The sequence below is a fragment of the Xenopus laevis genome, chromosome 7S (genome assembly GCF_017654675.1).
Source record: "Xenopus laevis strain J_2021 chromosome 7S, Xenopus_laevis_v10.1, whole genome shotgun sequence".
NCBI lineage: Eukaryota > Metazoa > Chordata > Amphibia > Anura > Pipidae > Xenopus > Xenopus laevis.
Window position 1 is genome coordinate 55,787,365 of NC_054384.1, and position 20,174 is coordinate 55,807,538.

General features: G+C 39.0%; 1 protein-coding gene across 3 annotated transcripts in view; it reads left to right on the forward strand.

Annotated features, from left to right (window-relative positions):
* The first annotated feature begins 6,078 nt into the window (after window positions 1–6,078).
* Window positions 6,079–20,174, forward strand: part of LOC108697224 (opioid-binding protein/cell adhesion molecule homolog) — a 591,521-nt gene continuing 577,425 nt past the window's right edge. The window contains exons 1-2 of one of the 3 annotated variants that reach the window (XM_041571289.1): window positions 6,079–6,157; window positions 6,748–6,978. In XM_041571289.1, coding sequence (XP_041427223.1) covers window positions 6,891–6,978 — 88 coding nt within the window. In that variant the 5' untranslated portion in view covers window positions 6,079–6,157; window positions 6,748–6,890. Of the gene's footprint in view, window positions 6,158–6,684; window positions 6,979–20,174 lie in introns of those variants that run through there. The other 2 variants (XM_041571290.1, XM_041571291.1) reach the window with 2 other exon arrangements.

Below are 20,174 nucleotides of genomic sequence, written 5' to 3' on the forward strand. Positions count from 1 at the left end.
CACTGCATAGAATAATATTACTGGTCACTCAGTGATTCAACTGCTAACAATAACAATATACAATAAATTGTACTAGACTGAAGCTGTCTGTGTACTGGCCAACATTAGCTGCTGACTTGGCTTTAGTAAGGAGCTGGAAATATCTTGGCTAGTGCAGGAGGCCAGAATGATGACCTATCTGATAGATATTTATCCAGTTATCAGCAATGTATCTGGCATCAGAGAAGTAATGCACCAGGCAATCAGCATTGTACAACGTGTCTGCATTAACCACTATTATTAATCTGACTGTTGGCTCAGGGACAAACAATCCTATGTGCCATATTTGGCCCATCAGCTTGGTGGCCAAATGAGCAAATATACATTATTTCTGGAGTACTGCCAGGTAACTGCAACATGACAGCCAGTAATGAATAGTGCTTAGAGGAAATGTGGCCTAATTGATTAATACTTTAGATTTGGCATAGTGGCTAGATATTACTGGGCCCCACAACAAACAAATTTTCAGGTCCCTGAAATGTTTAGAGGTTGACTTATTTTATCAACATTTATTGAAAATGTATATGAATTATGACCTCATGGGGCCCCTACACCTCCTGGGCTACCCTACAACCGCAGGGTCTGCTTCCTCTTTAGTTACACCCCTGATTTTGTCTATAAGGAGAACATTTGAATTTGGACACACAACTATAACCAGACAGCAGTTAAAGATTTTATAGAAAAGAATGATAAAAGCACTAGTACACTTAGAGGTTTTTTTTTAATGGAAGTTTTCCACAGGTATGACTCACTCATTTTACCCACACTATGGTTGTGCCCACTCCTTTATGGGAACACTGCAGATAGGGCCAGTGTTGGATTGGGAAATCAGCCCTGAGGGTGAAATATTTGCTAATATTCCTGATTTTTCTCACAAAACGGAAACCTCAGGGCTAATGTAAAGCTAACCATGCTATAATATTGAACGAGGTTGAATATTTTGCTCTTACAGTGTTTTCCTTTTTTTCCCCTTTTCTATCCTCCTCTTTGATATTTATATATAAATGCTTGAAGTGTTTTCCATGTTTTGCTCTATACAAGTTCGCTCATCTTTACGAGCGGTTTTGACATACAAGGGTTTAATATTGAGGTACTGGCAGCACAGCCCGAGCAAGCTCTTATTTGCAATCCTCCTCTGCTCAGATCTAAACAATGTGCAGGTATTTGACATTGCAGTGTGCTGGAGCAACACCTAGGTCAGTTTGCTCTCAAACACTCACCCTCCCCTCACGCTCTTCATGTGTACTTAACTAATTGGAGGTAACGGCCTGACGTACCTTCATTAGTAAGAGCGTATCAACCTTTCATAGGGAGACTTACTCCCCCTCTCTGTTTCCCTCCATCTGTCTATATCGTTCCCCCTTCACTCTCACTTGCTATTTCCTCTATTCCCTCAGTCCTTCCCCCCTCTCCTTTCCCCTAGGTTCCTACTTCCACCCTCTACTTCTCGACCCCCCCCCCTTTTTTTTCTTCTCTCCCTTCCCTGTCCCCCTCTTTAGTCTTCCTTTATTCTCCGCTTCCTCTCCTTACGCTCTCCACTAGTAATCTTTGGCAGGTCTACCAACAGTACACAACATAATGCAGACGCAACAACGTTCAGTGACTAAAGCGGGTAATACCCAAAATAAACGTAATCAGCCTAAATGCAAATGGCCTTAATTCTCCCAAGAAACGTATCCTGCTTAGTGCAGAGTTAAAACACCTGAAAGCTCAGGTGGCTTTTATACAAGAAACTCATTTTAAGATTTCGTCAGAAAAAAAATAAATACTTTCCAGAAACACACAGTAGCAAACCCCAAAGAAATAAAACCAAAGGGGTCGCCATTTTATTTGGAAGGAATTTCAACTTTAAAGTCCTCTCCACAAAAAAGACCCTAATGGTAGATTTGTCTTTGTTAAAGGTACTCTAGGCACTTATAAACTTACCTTTGCAAATATATACCTGCCCAATGAACATCAGGATGTAACATTCCATACTATGACTGAAGCTCTCTTGGGCTTCACAGAGGGTCTTTTAATCCTGGGTGGGGACACCGTCCCTCTTGATCCTGCTATTGACTACTCTAAAGGCATAGCTAGCATAGTTACGAATCTTATTAGCAATATCACAAAAGATTTACATCGACTGCAGGTAGTTGACGCATGGCGCCTTGCCAAACTAAAATAAAGGGACTATACTTTCTACTCCGTTAGATATGACCTATATACAGTGCCGGGCCAAGTCGGCCGGCTGCCCTAGGCAACCCAGTGACTACTCCGCCCCCCCATCGTTTGCGCATGCGCCTAGGACGCGACGCTCAAGTGCGCATGCTCCTAGAAGGCGCAAGTGCGCATGCGCCAAGGAAGCACAAGTGCGCATGCATCAGGGTGCACAAGTGCACAGGGGAGAGAAAAACTGCTACCACTGCTTCTGGAACTAGGGGAAGGCGTCGGAAGAGGTAAGTGCCTGCGCCCCTCTACCTTTGCGCCCTAGGCACGTGCCTCTTCTGCCTAACCCTAGTTCCGGCCCTGCCTATATACCAAAATTGATTATTTTTGTCCCAGCATCACCTTGGCGATCTGGGTAAGGTTGAAATATTCACTCGTTCATGGTCAGATCATACCTCTATATCTTTATCTGTCTCTTTGAAAGCAGACTTCTCTTCACTGAGAAGGTTATCTTGAGAATGAGACACCGGTACTATGAACATGAGGACAAGTGTGGCAAATTGCTTGCACGACTCTTACGTGCACAAGTTACTAGAAACCACATTCATAGCTTACAATCTAAAAAAGGTAGTTTATTGCATCACAGCCCCCACATAGCACAAGAATTCCATAGGTACTACTCTGATCTATACCAGATCAGCTCCCCGTCAACAATCGATGGCACATCCCACACTGAAGCTATAGATAAATTTCTCAACTGTGACTATCCCTCAACTAAGCTCAGCACGACAACTGACCTTAGAAGCAGACACTACAAGCAAAAGCCCAGGACCAGACGCATACACCATAGGCTATTAAAATTCGCCGGCGTAAAAAAAAAAAAAAAATGGACGCCGGCGTCTGTTTTTTGGATGCCAAAAAATGGATGCCTGCGTCAAAAACTAGACTCCGGTGCCATTTTTTGAATTTCGCAGGAAATGCACAAATTTTTCGGCGAATCGAAACGCCCCAAATTCGCTCCCAAGAGATACCAATACATTTATTAACATACTTCACTGTGCAAAAAAAATAAAAACATTCCCCCTCATGCTTCTGTCGACAGACGTTGAAAGGCCTTTGACAGGATGAACTGGATTTATATGTTCACATGCCTCACAAAATTTGGATTTAGTGTTCGAGTTAGCAAATGGATCCAATCCTAATACAATGGTCCTGTAGCCAGGGTAAGGGTAAATGGGGTGCTTTCGGATTATATAACTGTCAAAAATGGTACCCGACAAGAATGCACTCTCTCACCCATCTTGTTCACTCTCGCCCTTGAACCCCTTCTTATACACATTCGATCTCACCCAGACATTTCTGGAGTTAATATCAAGGATAGACAGCAAAAAGTGGCAGCATACGCAGACAATTTGCTTTTTTTCTAACAAATCCCTTAATCTCCATTCCTAATCTGAATAATCTATTTGAATTATTTGGGAAATTAAGTAACTTTAAGATTAATTATACCAAGTCCTTAGCGCTGAATGTATCCATCCATCCACACATGATTGAGGGGATTTCCAAGAACTTTGTATATAGCTGGGCGAACAAACAACTAATTTATTTAGGTATTGTGATCACAAAAGATTATGACAAGTGGGTAGAAGTCAATTGTAAGAAACTGCACACCATTTTAGCTAAAGACCTACAAACCTGGTCTAAATAGACTATGTCTTGGGTGGGCCGAATTAATGTCATCAAAATGAATGTTATGCCACGATTGCTATATTTATTCCAATGTGTCCCACTTTCCTATCCCCAAAACTCGCTGAGGACTTTCCAATCCTCCATTATAAAATTCATATGGAATGAACGACACCCAAGGATAGTACAGCTATTTTGTACAAAAAAAAGTTGAAGGTGGTTTAGCTCTCCCAGATTGTGCACGTTATCTTAAAGCAGTATTACTTAATCGGATCTTAGATTGGACTTACCATTTTGATAATAAAAGGTTGGGTTGAAATCGAAAAACAATCGGCACACACCTTATACACTTGCCCTGGATAGATAGCAATCACCAAAGAATAACTCACACCCACTTCTTAAAAGCACAATGAAGGCATGGGACCTGATGAAAGGAAACCCCAAAGTTACGTCCTTTCGCTCTCCACTTACGCCACTACACATGTGATGGAGAGAGGCGTACTTGCTAGCTTAGATCTACTTAGGCAAGTCAGACCCAACGAGGTCCTGCAGGTATATAAATATTATCAGCTTTAACATTTCTACATCTATTTGCGTGGTACTAAAACCTTGGGCAGGCAACTTACCCCATTCGAAAATCTATACAATAAAGCTAGCCCTCCGAAACATACGATATCACTTGTATACGATCTGTTAGGTCTAAAAGCTGAGAAGAAGCAATTGCCATTCGTAAAAGCATGGATAAGGGACCTAGGTCTGGAAATTTCAGAAGATGAATGTAGTAAGGGAATAGCTAATCTAATGTTTAGTTCTAGATGTTGTAAAATCCAAGACCTAAACTATAAAATCCTGTGCAGATGGTATTAGACACCCCTTAAGCTGAACCAAATTTACCCTGCTGTAAGTAATATATGTTGGAGATGCAAAGCCAATACAGGCTCCCTTCTTCATATTTTTTGGGAATGTCCCAATCTGGCGGAATATTGGGCAATGATTCTACAACTCAGCTCTAGAATCTTGGGGAAGAAACTATTTGAATCACCTGCTCGAGTCCTATTATTTTGGAAGGTTGAGAATGAGGAGGGAGTCCCAGACACCACCCTGGAGAGGCACCTACTTAATGCCGCTAAGATACTCATTCCACAGAAGTCCTCCAGCCCACCGTCCGCTAAGGAATGGGCTGGAAAAGTGAATGAAATAGCTACATTTGAGGAGCTATCCACCTTTTCAAGTAAGCAACACTCCAAGTATAGAGAGACACATGGTTGAGATGGCTACTGTTTAGAGATACGGACAAATACAAACACTTAATGGAGTCATGATAGAGAAGGGATTGAAACCATAAAACTTCCTGGAGAGTTGGTCCCCTCCCTAAGAGTCACAATACCTCCAACACTAGGATATCATGGGTATAGAATTAAACAGGTTGTGTTTTGTGTTCTGTATCCTGCAATATTTTACTGGTGATATCACCTATCTGATAATGCATTGTACTGTATTAACATGTAAAAACACCGAAAAATATTTGACTGTTGTGTACTTTGGATATAGACCTCTTAACCCCCCCTTTATTTCTTCTTTTCTGTATCCCCATTTTTTTTTTTCCTCTTTGGAAATCAATAAAAATGATATTGCAAAAAAAATAAAATAAAAGCACTAAAGCAATATTAATTGTGGTCACTGCTAAAGGTAAAGCTGCCACTGATTTCCCAGAAAAGAAATACTGTACTTTTTTTCCCTCCATTTTCTAGGTCCTAAAATATTTCTGCTCCAAGCCTCTCATCTAGCCAGACTCTCCATGACTCCAGTTACTGAGTGCGGTAACCATTTGCCCCCCCCCCATTCACTTGCGTGGCACTACCAATGCTGTAATCCCAAGGGTATGCTTGTCTCAGAGATGCTCCATCCGTACTCCCTGGGCCACACGCAACCTTCTATTCCTCCTGCCTTACCTTGCCGGGTGAACTGTGCCCGAGTGCCTGCGTAACAGGCTGCAGAGCAGTGACAGGCAGGCCCAAACTGACAATCTGTCAGTTAAGGCAATTTCCGAAGGGCCGCTCCATTTACCTTTGAAAACGGGCTGCTTCTGATTTGCGGCATCTGGGCAGGGGTAGAGAGACTTAATGCATGCACGCTGTGCTTCTCCTTCACACACACACCAAGCAGCTGCGTGTTCCTCCTCCCTCCTCCTAAGATCAGTCAGGGAAAGGCAAAGGTGTTTGGCCAGCAGACGGGTTGGGAGGTGTCAGAGTTCCCGTGCTGTTTCACGAAGCTCCTAGGAGAGGTAGGGGGAGGTAGGGGTGTCTGTGTGTGTGTGTGTCTCTCTGTGTTTGTGTTTTTGTGTGTGTGTCTCTCTGTGTTTGTGTGTCTCTGTGTGTGTCTGTGTGTCTCTCTGTGTCTGTGTGTCTCTCTGTGTTTGTGTCTTTCTGTGTGTTTGTGTCTCTGTGTGTGTGTCTCTGTGTTTGTGTGTCTCTCTGTGTTTGTGTTTTTCTGTGTGTTTGTGTCTCTGTGTGTGTGTGTGTCTCTGTGTATGTGTTTGTGTCTCTGTGTATGTGTTTGTGTCTCTCTGTGTCTCTGTGTTTGTGTGTCTCTTTGTGTGTGTGTGTTTGTCTCTCTGTGTGTGTGTCTCTCTGTGTTTGTGTGTCTGTGTGTGTCTCTCTGTGTTTGTGTGTCTCTGTGTGTGTCTGTGTGTCTTTCTGTGTTTATGTATTTTTGTGTGTCTGTGTCTGTGTGTGTGTGTCTCTGTGTCTCTCTGCATTTGTGTGTCTCTTTGTGTGTGTGTGTTTACATGTGGGCTGCTTTGTTTGTTTTTTGCCCGGGCTGCTTTTTGCTCCCAGTCCGGCTCTGGTGACAGGTGTCTGTGTTCCCCAGCAGATTTCAGCCAATGACAGCGAGGCGGGCGGGCTCTGATGCTGGGAGAGAGTGAGCAGAGCGCGGAGTGTCAGTGCGTGTGTGTGGAAGAGCCGGCAGCTTTGCACCGAGCCCCGTAGAATCTTTCTTAGCTCTAAGCAGACACCATGCGGGGGGTTTCCGCTGCTACTCACCTGCACCGTCATCTGTGCTGGATACTCGGCGCGGCGCTCACTGTCCTGCTCTCAATCACAGGTACCATCCTGGCACTCCCATACCTGAACCTCCTGAGCCTGAAATTACTATGCACCTCGTCATTCCGTCTGTCTCCTTGCAGCCGCATATTGCACCTCCTCGCTCCACCTTTCCAATCATTCTGCGTCTTTCATATTCAATACTTTCCACCCGTGCATTCCTTGTATTAAAGAAATACTTACAGTATCCTCTTTACCACCTGCACTCATGTCTCAACCTTGCATTCAAATACCTTTCTACTTTATCACAAACACATCAGTTCTCTTTCCATTCTTCTCCATTCCCTCCTATCCATGTATTCCTTTTCCTAAATCCTAAAGAACTGCCAGCAACTTTCTCACTACAGTATTTCTTTGGATCCATAAGTACCTTTCTATCTATAGTCTATAGCCCTTTGTATCCAAATGCTTTTAATCTAGCCCCAGACTTTTCCCAGTTTTCTCATCTTTATACTTCAAGTACTCTACCTTAACTTCTCATTCTCAGAACTGCTGTGTTTGTGATTTACAACTTGCAATTCCCGTTTTTCTATGTGCTTGTGCGGAAAAGGTCCATTCTCTGTAACCAGCATCTGTCCAGTTTTTTTGTGCACCCGAGAACCTGTGCTAGTAGCACACCTTTCATTAATTCCCTTCTTTAACACAGAATTGTTTCTCTGTATCTTCAGATTCTAACTAGAGATGGGCGAATTTGTTCCATTTCGCGGGAAAATTTGGGAATTTACGCATGAAATCCGTGAGACAGCGAAAAATTTGCAAACAAATTGAAGTCAATGGGCGTCAAAATATGCGCCTGACGAATTTATTCACCCATCACTAATTCTAACAATTTCACTCCCCACACTTATCTCACCCCAGGTCTCACCTCTCTCACAATCTTATCTATTTCCTGTTACTGTGCACCTTACCTTTTTATTATGTTTTTTTTTGTAGTCACTTATTGTTTCTCAAATTGCATGTTATAGTACATTCTTACAATACCTGCTAAACACGTGACTGCATCTTAGTAATTGTGATTTTTTTTCCTTTCAGTTTGCTTTTCTGTCAGCTTTATATTTATTTATTGATCCCATCTGTCCCATTCCTTCTACACACGTTCCTGTCACACACTTCAATGTCTCCTTTTTATTCTCGCTATATATCTCTTACACCAATCCCTGCTAACATTTACCAATTGTTGTCACACACTTCCCTCATACCATTAGTGAGTCTGGTTATTTTTTATTGGGTATATACACTAGCAAATGCTGCCTTATATATTATGATAAATGTTTCTGTTTATAGCTAAATGAATGTTTAACTGCATGGTGTAGCTGCGTATCAGCTTCTGTGATGCAATCTAAGCATAATCTTTTACATTACCTGTTCTTTAAATACAATTAGCCAGGGCCGCATTACTCATTTATTTTATTCCAGGTCACTTTGCATTGATCCTTTCTTATTGTAATTGTTGTTATTGTATTTGTAATTATACATCTTCAGTTCCTGCTATCATCCATTCCTTTATTTTCTTGCAGCTTAACTATTACTGTGCTAGAGGGCAGCAAAACAAAGCAAAACAATCTGTTGCTGCCCTTGGACAGATTCATGTTTCTGTTCCAATAAGTCCTCTCATATATTGCCATCTTGTTTTTCATGGCATTATTTAGTGTTTGTAGCCTAGCTTCTTTACTGTAATTTTACTGTACACTGTTCTATTTGCATTCTGAGTTTTCTTATTCCTCATTACCATTTCTGCATCAGTCCTGCAGGGGCTCTTCTTTGATTAATATTTTTGTGAGTTAGAACATGTTGGGGAGACTTGAAATATGAAATTTGTAACATAAGTGGAATATCAGGGTAAGATTTGTGGCGTTATTGGAGGTGAGAGAATTGTCAGGTCTGGCCAGGGTAAAGGAAACATTGATAAAAGTACAAAGGCCAGCAAGTGTAACTGTTGTTTATATGTTGGTATACATACAGGAATTTAAATCAATCATTTTTTTTCATTTGTTATGGGGGTCTGGAGTTGTAATGTAACTCAGCTGTCAGTAGCATCCTGGAAGATAAAGGTTAATAGCAGCCTGTGGATTGAAGTTTTGCTATCCCTGATATATATGAGCTTGAAGACTCAGTTGGGCATGCCAAACTTACTGATTTACCGTGCAGTGTCGGACTGGAACACCAGGGGCCCACCCAAAAACCTTAGACCAGGGGCCCACCAAAAAACCTTAGACTAGGGGCCCACTCTCAGTACTGTTATTTTGCCTTTCCTCACTCTACCTCTATTCTCCTAGTCTCTTTTCTTTACATACTATAATCCATTATTCCATCTATTTAGCCTCTTTTTCTCATGGAAATAGAGAATGACCATGAAATAGGCCGAATGTTTAGCAGCATGAGGGCCCACTGACACCTGAGCCCACCGGGACTTTTCCTGGTATCCCTGTGGGCCAGTCCGACACTGTTACCGGGGGCCCCCTCTTTTTAATGTAGAATGATGGATGACTGCAAAAAGACATTAGTGTATTTTTTGTGTATGTATATGGGACTCCTTATCCAGAAAGCAGTTATCCAAAAGCTCTGAAAGTCTTTGATATTCCTTTTTAAGCAGAAAATTCAAATTTGTAACTATTCCTTTTCTCTGTAATAATAGACCTTGTACCTTGTACCTTGTACTTGTACAATAGGACATGGGGATCCAAATTATTGAACACTATGGAAAACTCCAGGTCCTAAGCATTCTGGGTAATAGATCACATAATTCACATAATCACATAATCAATTCCACGTGGTGTCCAACATTAACAGATTCCAAAATCTGGGTGCCAGTGCAGATATGGAAACTGTTATCCAGAATGCTTGCAACCTGGGTTTTTCCAGATAAAACATTTAAACATTATATAAACCCAATAGGATATTATTACTGAGAAAAATTAAATCATTCTTAAAAAAAATAATTATATGAAGGGATGGGTGAATTTTCTCGCCTTGTTTCGCTGCGAAAATGATGCCCATAGACTTGTATGGCATCGTGCATAAAAACAAAATTACTTTTGGCGCACGACAAAATTTTTTTTACGCCCATAGACTTTAATGGGCGTCGGCGACAATTCGCTGGTGGTGAATTTTTGGCAAAGCAAAACGGGTCAAATTCGCCCAACCCTAATTATATGCTTAGAATAGTGTCTGTGGAAGATGGCTGTCCTGTAATTCAAAGTTTTCTGAATAATGGGTTTCTGGATAATAGATCCCATACTGTGTATACAAAATATTTAAAAGATAGTACTAACAGGGCCCTTCAACAGTGTGTAAATGTATCAACCCTTTATTAACTCTCCTGACAAGGTTCCCTGTATTCTGTCAGTTGTGTTGTTTGTGTATTTTATACATATACTTTGTTTTGTATTTACTGTGCAGTATATTGCTCAGTTTAGCAAATAGTCACTAGTACTTTAGTAAATAGTAGTCAATAGTTAGCTTTTTCAATACCTGACCTGTAAAACTAGAGTGCTGTATTATGGCCTATTTAATAATGATGCATTGTGCTGTGTTAGACATCTCTGTTTTGTGTTTTGATGATTTCTCTACAGGGAAAATTAATTTAGGATTCCTACAATTTTATTTTTTACAATGTATATATTGTAAGTCCTATTTTATCAGATATCTGCAGACAGATACGTTCAAGGCTAATTCTATTTATCCTGTACATTCTTAATAAAGTGGATTGTCCAGTTAAACTGCTCAGCCATGTTACTGCGTTATGCTATATTATTTATGGAGCCGACACTAATCAAGCTATCTGTTTGCACAATACAAGGTAGATGAATAAAAACAGAGACATGAATCTCTGTAATTATTGGTTTATTTATAAGTAAAAGTACAGATTTTGTTGCAGAAAGGGCCTATGATGAACGACAGTACTCATACCTAGGGATGGGCAAATTTTTTCGACTTGTTTCGCCACAGAAATGATGCCCATAGACTTGTTGTGTTGTGCGTCAACAAAAATTGACGTGCTTCTAAAACAATTTCGCCTTGCGGCGGTGGCGAATTTCTGGTGAAGCGAAACAGGTCAAATTCGCCCAAGACTACTCATACCTAACTTACTTCTATCCTGCAGTGAATATCTAGAAGGAAACATGGTATTTAGGAATGAAGCACAATCTTGAATTGTTTCAGATGATTTGGGCTCAAACTACTAAAATATTCTGTTCATGGAAAATGATTTGTTTTTAATTAGCTATGTTGTTGACCTGTTAACACTGATTTATATTATGGCAGATTCCATGCAATCATTCATTGTCCTTTCCATGTAATCATCATTGGAAACTTTTAGCAAGTAATATACCTTTTAGGTTTTGCTCTAAACAAGTATGCTTCTGTGTACTCCGTTTTGTACTGAGCAAGTTGTAATGTGTTTATGGCCATTGTGGTGCAGTTGCTTCCCAGCACATCCAACTTTACCAAATGAATACTGATTGTTTTGTATTTTAGAGTGATAGTACTTTTTATAGACTTCTGGACTAGACTGGTTCTTACTTTAATGCTGATTTTGTGAACTGAGTTATTAATGTGCATCTACTAAGAAGTACAAAGCTAACCAAACCTAGTTATGTGTGTCAAGCACCTGCAGTTTGGGATCCTGAAAAAGACATTCATGGGCAGATTTATTAAAAAGTGAGATTATAGCACACCACAGAAAAACTCATCAACTTTATATTCATTCCTATAGGATTTATAGACTCTTTAGGTATTTATTAATGGGTGAATGTTGGAGTTCATCATTTGATAAATATATACTTCTAAAAATCCCATTGGAATGCAAAGAAAGTGTTTTTTTTTTATGGTGAACTCTAATCTCACATTTTGATTTGCCAATTTGTCAATCTCTATTGAGTGTTTAACATTATCAGTAAATGATGTACAACTTGGTCCTCAAGAACTAACCTTTTTGGCAGGAAAGCCAATCATTACCTCAGAAATGCACAGCCTTTTAAGGTTCCTCTAATTGAGTGGGGCATTTCAGTGACCTTTCCAGGCACTTGTTTACACTCTTCAAAGGGAAATATATATTGTATTGGATAAGATGTAACTACTGGTATCTGTTTCTCACTTTAAGTTGCGGAATACAGGTAACATATTATTTGCTCAGTTTTGGGTTGGATAAGAAGACTTATATGATATGTTAAAAAACCTTATTTTGTAGGAAACAAGGAATTATATATGGTTTTACTTGGGGCTAAAAATTAAAATCATCTGCAAAAATGCCCCTTTATGGGAGCTATCCATAGATCTGTAACTGTCCCTGTCCATGTTTCAAATTAAGGGTGGGCGTGTGCTAATGGTCCCTGCAATAAGCACAGTAGGAGGGGGATAGCCAATCGCAGTCTTGCAGTCACACATCTAAGACAGGCTTCAGTTCCCTATCAGGTCAGCCTAGCTGCTGTTTGGTTCCTATCCTACCGTGCGGTTTGCTAAGTGTCACAACCCTGAGAGATTTCACTGTGAAAGTTTTGGTTGTGAAAAATTGGAGGAAATGCAGCATCCCACACCAACCCTGCATAGAGAATAACTTTTGTTTCTATGAGACCATTTAATCTTTTTTTTAATTGATTAACTTTTATGGCTGATTATATTATTAAATAAAAATATTTAATCTATATTTTTTATATGTTGTATATATTACTGTGTTAGCTCCCCAGGTTCCTGTATACTGTATGTACTGTATATTAGAACTATTCAGACTTCTTAAATTTGATATTTGATGTGTTTTCTTTTGATCTTTGGGATTTGTATGTTTTAAGTCAGATCTGAGCACATGCTGGTGTGAATAAAATATAATTACACCACATCAAGATACAGATGAAGCTATTGCCTTATTTCAAGGCTTGCCAGACAATTTATTTTTATAAAAGTCTCAAATTAAGTGAGATCTCTGATCATAATGCTCTTAACACAAGAGATGCCCCATTGAGTGGATTATGAGTTCATCCTTTATTCCAACTTCTTTTAGAAACTATTAACAAATTGCAGTGTACAGTATCCTACGGTATATTATTATCCATGCTAGCAGACAGAGATTGTGCATGTTAGGTTAGTAAGGCTGGTATATCAGTAATTCAGACACTGAATAATCAATGCAGTGAGATACATCAAGTTCACAAAACTGCTGTATAGCCAGATCACTGGATATTAGCTATTACTAAATAGTAATAATTAATGCATTAAGATTAGTTCACAAAACTGCGGTATATCCAGACCACTTATATTAACTATTACTAAATAATAGTAATAGTAGATAATAGATGGGCTGACTAATTTTTATGTGAATATACAGAACATTGTTATCAATTTGTTCTCACTGCTTGACCTATAGATATTACTGAGAGCACAGTTGCATGGCCATATGCTTGACGCATATGGTGAGTTTGAGACTTAATGCTTCCCTTTTGTATAATATTCAAATGGCATAAAACCTGAATGACAAAAGGGTAGATTTTTTTCAAAGAGAAAAACTCACCCACTTTCTATTCATTCGAATGGGAGTTTTAGAGGCGTATTTGTAGATAGGTGAAAGTTAAAGGAGAAGGAAAGTCAAAAATAAAATAAAGCTTCAATTTATTGGCCATAAAATGTATATATACTTACCAGCATTGCATTTCTTCATTCCGTTTTCCATTCATTCTTGTGCTGTAATCCATTTTCAAATAAGTGGCAAGCTGCACAGAAACGGATTTCCATGCTGCAGTCTAAAAAACCTTCTAATCATGGCACACACATGCGCAATTCAGCTGAGAGGTGCCCTGCGCATGCACATCATCTCCTGTCTTCCCTGAGAAGAGATTAATTTTGGGTCACGGTCTACCCATTCGTCATCCCTGACCTCTCTGCCCCCGCCTGCATCTACTCCCCCACCAATCGTATTTTATGTTCCCCATTGCCTAGTGGAAGTTTTGAAGCTCCTCCACTTGTTGGGGCTTTAATTTACAGTTTGCAACGAGCGGAGGAGCAGAGGGCAATTTATTATACACAGCGTTGGGGACTGTCTGACTGAGGTCTGTAATATATGTATATTCTATCACTGTGCAGAGAAGTGTGCGCTATGTTGGCTATGTCACAGGGTCAAGGAAGAGGCGCATGAAAACTAGAGACGAAGCACAGGGAGGAAGTGACGCACGGTTTTGAAAATGGCGGCGCCAAATCTTCTACTATAGAAAAACTGTGCATTAAATAATCATAATTGTGGTTTAAATTAATACCATTATTATCATAGTTTGACTAAAATAGTAAAATGTATTGAATTGATTTTGGTTGTACTTTACATAACATTTAAAAGAACATCCAAATACATTATGAGGCAGATTTATGAAAGTGTGAAATTAGAGTTTACCATGGAATAACTCACTCACTTTCTATTAAAACCTATGGGGCAGTTATTAAGACTATTTAGCAATGGGTGAAAGAATTCACCATTTTATAATCACACTTTTTTCTGCGGTGAGCTCTGTCACACTTTGATAAATCTGCCCCACACATTATCAAACTGTGTAAACAACAGCAAATTTATCATGTTGTGTACAGGTATATGATCCGTTATCTGGAAACCCATTATCCAAATAGCTCTGAATTATGGGATGGCCGTCTCCCATTGACTCCATTATAATCAAATAATTAAACTTTTAAAAAGTGATTTCCTTTTTCTCTGCAATAACAGTACCTTGTACTTGATCTCAACTAAAATATAATGAATTCTCATTAAAGGCAAAACAATCTTATTCAGGTTAGTTAAAAATTATATTATTTTTTAGTAGAATTAAAGCATGGAGATCCCTTATCCAGAAAACCTCAGGTCTGCAGAAAAATTTCAAAAACCTCTAAATTGATTAAGAGCCATCTAATAAGATCAGTGCAGCTCACTTTGACTTCTTTAGGACCCCAGCAATTTTTACTTAGCATAGGTTTGCTTTAGTGTTTTTTATACTTAATAAATCGGGAATTTTTAGAGCTTTTTAGAAATATAGGAAAATTACACATTTTTCAAGATTTGTGAAAAATAACAAAATTCGACTACTAGTAAATGGGAACCTTAGTGTTATATAGAGATCTGCCTGGAAATTACTTGCAGCTAGAATTTTAATGGATTGTGCAAGGTTTGTAGTGGTGTAAAATAGGGGCTTCAAATTAGGTGGTATAAAATAATACACATGTTGCCATTTATATTACATAGTTTTTTTCTGGAGTGAATAATTTTACACAGTATGATAAATAGGTCCCTAAGTTTATAGTCTTTTAATGTATGGTTTAATACATATCAATGTCCTTGCTTTGAAATCATGTAAACCTCTAAATAAAAAAATAATGGTGCAGGCTAGATTTGTGGACATACCACAAAAGCATTTTCTTAGGACTGAAAACCTCCATGATTTTGTATCATAGTACTTCATATAGTCAATGAGTTGCAAAAGGCTTGCTGCCCAGGGAAGTCCCCCCCCAAAGTTTATTTCAGCCCCAGATAGAAATTGAGCATTTTCAATAGTCAATAAAGCTGTAAGCAAGTTATGTTTGGGTGACATTTTCTTCCTCCAAACAGTTATTTTTCTAAAGGTGACTAGGGAAGTCAGTGCAGTAAATCATGCAAAGGCCCTTCTCAGATACAGTGTGAATGATCTATCTTTATTGAGCTAAGGAAAATTACTATTTATCTCAACCCTCTGCCCTCTGGGTTGGAGAGTGTATACAATTGTGAGAGCTTGAAATAAGATAGTAAGAACAGGAAACATGGATTGATCCTCTTCTGATGGTTCATGCTTCAGGAAAGTGTTACAGATCAGCTCTGTATCTCAGCGTGATTTTTAGTTTATTTTATCAGTAAGTATGCTGCAGTGAAAATCTTTATTTAACATTGATTAACAACATAGTTAAAATGTAATAAATCAGTTTTTTGTAATATATGTTTTCACTGTTCTGAAGTAAATTATATTGCTAGTGTTCATTAGTATATTCACTGTAATTTACATTATACTGTTGAAAATAAATAGTCAAATTTCTTGGATTATGAGAGAATGGAACAATAATTTAAAAGATTAAAAAATCAGTTTGGTTTTTATAAAGGGCTACTGAGTAGGGATGCACCGAATCCAGGATTCTTCCTTTTTCAGCAGGATTTAGACAAATCTATGCAAATCTTAATCCTTAAAGCAATTGTTCAGTATAAACTTTAAAACTGGGTAAATAGATAGGCTGTGCAAAATAAAAAATGTTTTTAACATAGTTAATTAGCCAAAAATGTAAGTTTAAAGGGCTGGAATGACTGGACGTCTAACAGAACATTACTTTATGCTTTGCAGTTCTCTTGGTTTCCACTGATTGGTTACCAGGCAATAACCAATCAGTAACTTGAGAGGGGGGCCACATAGGTCATAAAGGTTTGCTTTTAAATCTGACCTGCATGCTGTGGATGAATTGCAAACTCACTGAACAGTTATGTCCCATGTGGCACCCCTTTCAAGTCACTGACTAACTCAGAGTTAGAGAGCTGAAACAAGGAAGTACTGTTCTGTTCTGTTAGATATCCAGTCACTTAAGCCTTTATTCTATACATTACATTTTTGGCTAACTAACTATATTAGAAACAGTTTTTATTTTTACACGGAACAATTCCTTTAAAATGACGTGACTTTTTATCACACACATTTTTAACTGCTTGCATTGCAGGCAGTTCTCTTTAGCTATTCCTAGACCTAATTTGCATGTGTAAATCAGGGTTTGATTCAGTTCAGAATTTGGCTAAATCATGAAGGATTTTGGATTCAGCCAAATTCCAAAAAAGTCAATTTGTTGCATTCCTACCACTCCGTAATTAAACAAGGCTTACCCACAGGTTTACGATTCTATTAAATGTATTTTTGGAAGAAACAAGCAGACCAGAGTTATGCAGTGTAAGCTTAAGGTCTGCCTGTGTTGTCTCTTGTCTCAGACTTTTCAATTGCCACAGTGGATGTTGCATTGTATTTCTTGGTTTCAATAAAAGTTATGTATTTTTGAAAGCTTATATCATTCTACTTTATATTTTAGGACCTATGGAAGCAGCCGTAAAGCCTGCATCTTGATAAATGATTTATGTGTATCCTTATAGGTATTCTTATTTTACAGATCCTCCATTAAGACCCTTTCCTAGAATGAAGGAAAATATTCTGAACAGATGAAAAAAGATAAAATCAATTGAGCAATTATTATTTTTTGACGTATGCTTTCATATGTGTTAACATTTGAATTACTTATGAACTGTAAATATTTGTGTCAACAATACAGGCATCATTTTCAATCCTGTTGGAATAACAAACCAATCAAAGATAATATTTCTTGACCGGTTTATTCTCCTCACACTGTACCAGTTTCCCCCCCCCCTCCTCATTTTAATTTTTTACATGGTGAGAAAATCAAGTAATAGGCTTGAAGCGCACCATCTCGTTCCACATAATCTTTCACTGTAAGCAGTGATATAACTAGGGTCAGATGGAGTTGGGTGTATGATTTGCACCTGGGCTCCAAAATGAGCCTACAACCCCCCCACCTTTCAGGCTCCTTTCCTAAAAACACATCCATATTGAGCATGCGCCATTGAAGTCAAACTGGGCTGCTGCTACTACTCATGTGCCATGTCTTTAATCACTTGCAAAATAAAATTCAGTTGTTCGAGTTGATGCCTGTCAAAACCATGCACTATTTTTATCTCAGAAAGTTAGAACATTTGTTGATTTGGGGCTCTGATGCAAGAAATATTACTTGAGACTTCTGTTTATGTGAGCAAAATAGGTGACACTTTGGAAGCACCAAGAGGACCCACATTTTCCTTTGCTTGTGTAGCAGGCCAACAGGGTTAACAACCAGCTAGTATACTACAGCATGGGTTACACTGGACTCTAACACTTAAGGCCTTCGCAAAGTGGATTAAATGAAGGTGTGGTATAGTTTAACTAAAACTCCCACAGGCTACTGTGCAGAAACCAATAAAGAAATGGCTGCCAGGATGTTCTTGCAGTCAAACAGAACAAATAGTTTATTTGTCAAAGACAAATGATCCACAGGTTACTTACCTCAGTAAAGAAGCATTTGCAAAATAAATATAGGCACAAAGCTCATGCAGTATATCAGAGGTTGATGCAGGTGCATTCCCTGAGGATGTAGTCAAGGCAGTACAATTCCCTCTAGGCAGACGTACCTCACAAGGGATCCCACACAGTGGAGTGGTCAGGGAGAAGAATCTAAACCTGACACCCTATCCTCTGTGGTCCCTTCACCATAGTCAAGCCTTGATGGAGCACAAAGTTTTCTATCTTCCCTCACTGTCCTACTCTCCTAGAGAGTACTAAAACAATTATGTTCCTGCCACTCACTATTCTCATTCATGGGGCCCCAGTATCCCGACTTAAACACTAGAGGTTCAGGTCCCTCTAGGGCAAACAGGCTTTACTGGGCCTTGGTGTACCCAGGCTCAATAGAGACACCGGATGGGTCAGACACCAGGAGCCAGCATGAAAAAAACTGTGTAGGTCCAGTAGGTCTAAAGTTTGATGCCCCTCCCTTCAGAATTTGTCTACCCCCCCCCCCCCAAATGGCAGCGTAGTTAGTCTGTATCTTAATGCTGTAGAAAACAGGCATAAGTGTGAAAGTCGCTGCCGAATAATATGTTTTTTTCTTTTGTATATTAGCAGATTTAATGTAATTACTAGACATCTGCCTCATGGTAATTTAGAGTCACCCACTTCCTTCATTTTGAAATAATTTATGATATAAAAATATGATGGAAAATCTGGGCTAGATCCATTAGCCTATATATGGTGACTCAGTGACAGAAATTAGCTTTTGAGTTAATCACTCCCTCTAAGCTCCATTCCAATTATATATTTAAACAACGCACTTCAAATTGAAAGGCAGCATAACAGATATCTTGTAGAGGTGATATACTCTGAAGCTAAGTGGATATGAAAGAAGTATAGATACTATCATCTTCCAGTTAAACTGATAAAAAAAAGTTAAGGGTTAGAAGAGCTTCCTTCCCCCAATGCACAAACATGTACACAAATTGTGCTTTTAAATCTATAAAACAACATTTTGAGTGTGTTATGACTAGTCAAATAAAACTATCGGTTGTAAGAGAATATGTCACCCTATCATAAAGCCAATTAAGCTATCAGGGTAGGGTAACCCTAAGCGTTAGAACTGAGAAATGTAACTAACTCGGGATGTGTTTTAGTAATGATTAGGGATGTAGCGAACTGTTCTGCTGCGAACTAGTTCGCTCGCGTCTGCCGAATGTTCGCGAATGTTTGGGAACGTTCGCATTTTGAGTTCGCGTTCGATCCGAATACAAGTCGTTCGACCATTCGACCATTCGAATTCCTTCGACCGCTAAAAATCGAACGATTTCCCTTCGTTCGAACGATTTCCCTTCGTTCGAACGATTATAAGCATTCGATCGAATGAAAAGCATTCGATCGAATGGCTTCGATCGTTCGATTCGAATGAAAATCCTTCGATCGAATGATTAAAATCCTTCGATCGTTCGAATCGAACGATTTTAGCGGGTGTTCGAAGTTCACGAACTGTCCGCGAACGTTCGCATTTTTTGCCGGTGTTCGCGAACACCAAATCGGCAGTTCGCTACATCCCTAGTAATGATTATTAGGTCAGTCTATTAGATGTTACCTGGTTAAAAAGGGACCACGTCTAATGTTCTCATCTCTTTCATAAGTGAGGAAAAAATGTATTTGTGCCTCGGTGGGGGGGCGTACTATTTTAAATAATCAATTTACATCAACCTGTTTCTGCCTATACATGTAGCATGTGTATACACACTTTAAATTAGTCATACAATTTTATAATCACCCTTATATAACCAGTGGTCATTGCACAGATCAAAATTTTTTTTTTTTTGCCCCCAAGCACTGTAAATGTTACTGGTATCTAACCATGGCAACCAAAGCATTAATAGCCATGGTCTCCAAAATTGAATTGGGAGCAAACTACAGTTTGCAGGCCTGCTTAAGTGGTGCCAAAGTAAATTAGTGACAGACTGACAATCTATTTCTAAAAACGAGTTGTTGCCCAGTTTTCCTTGAACCCTTAGGGGGTGTAAAAAGCTGTGTAACATAAATGACAAAATTATCAAGGTGTGTGTTCCAGTTGACCACCCGAATGCTGCATTTTAGTTTA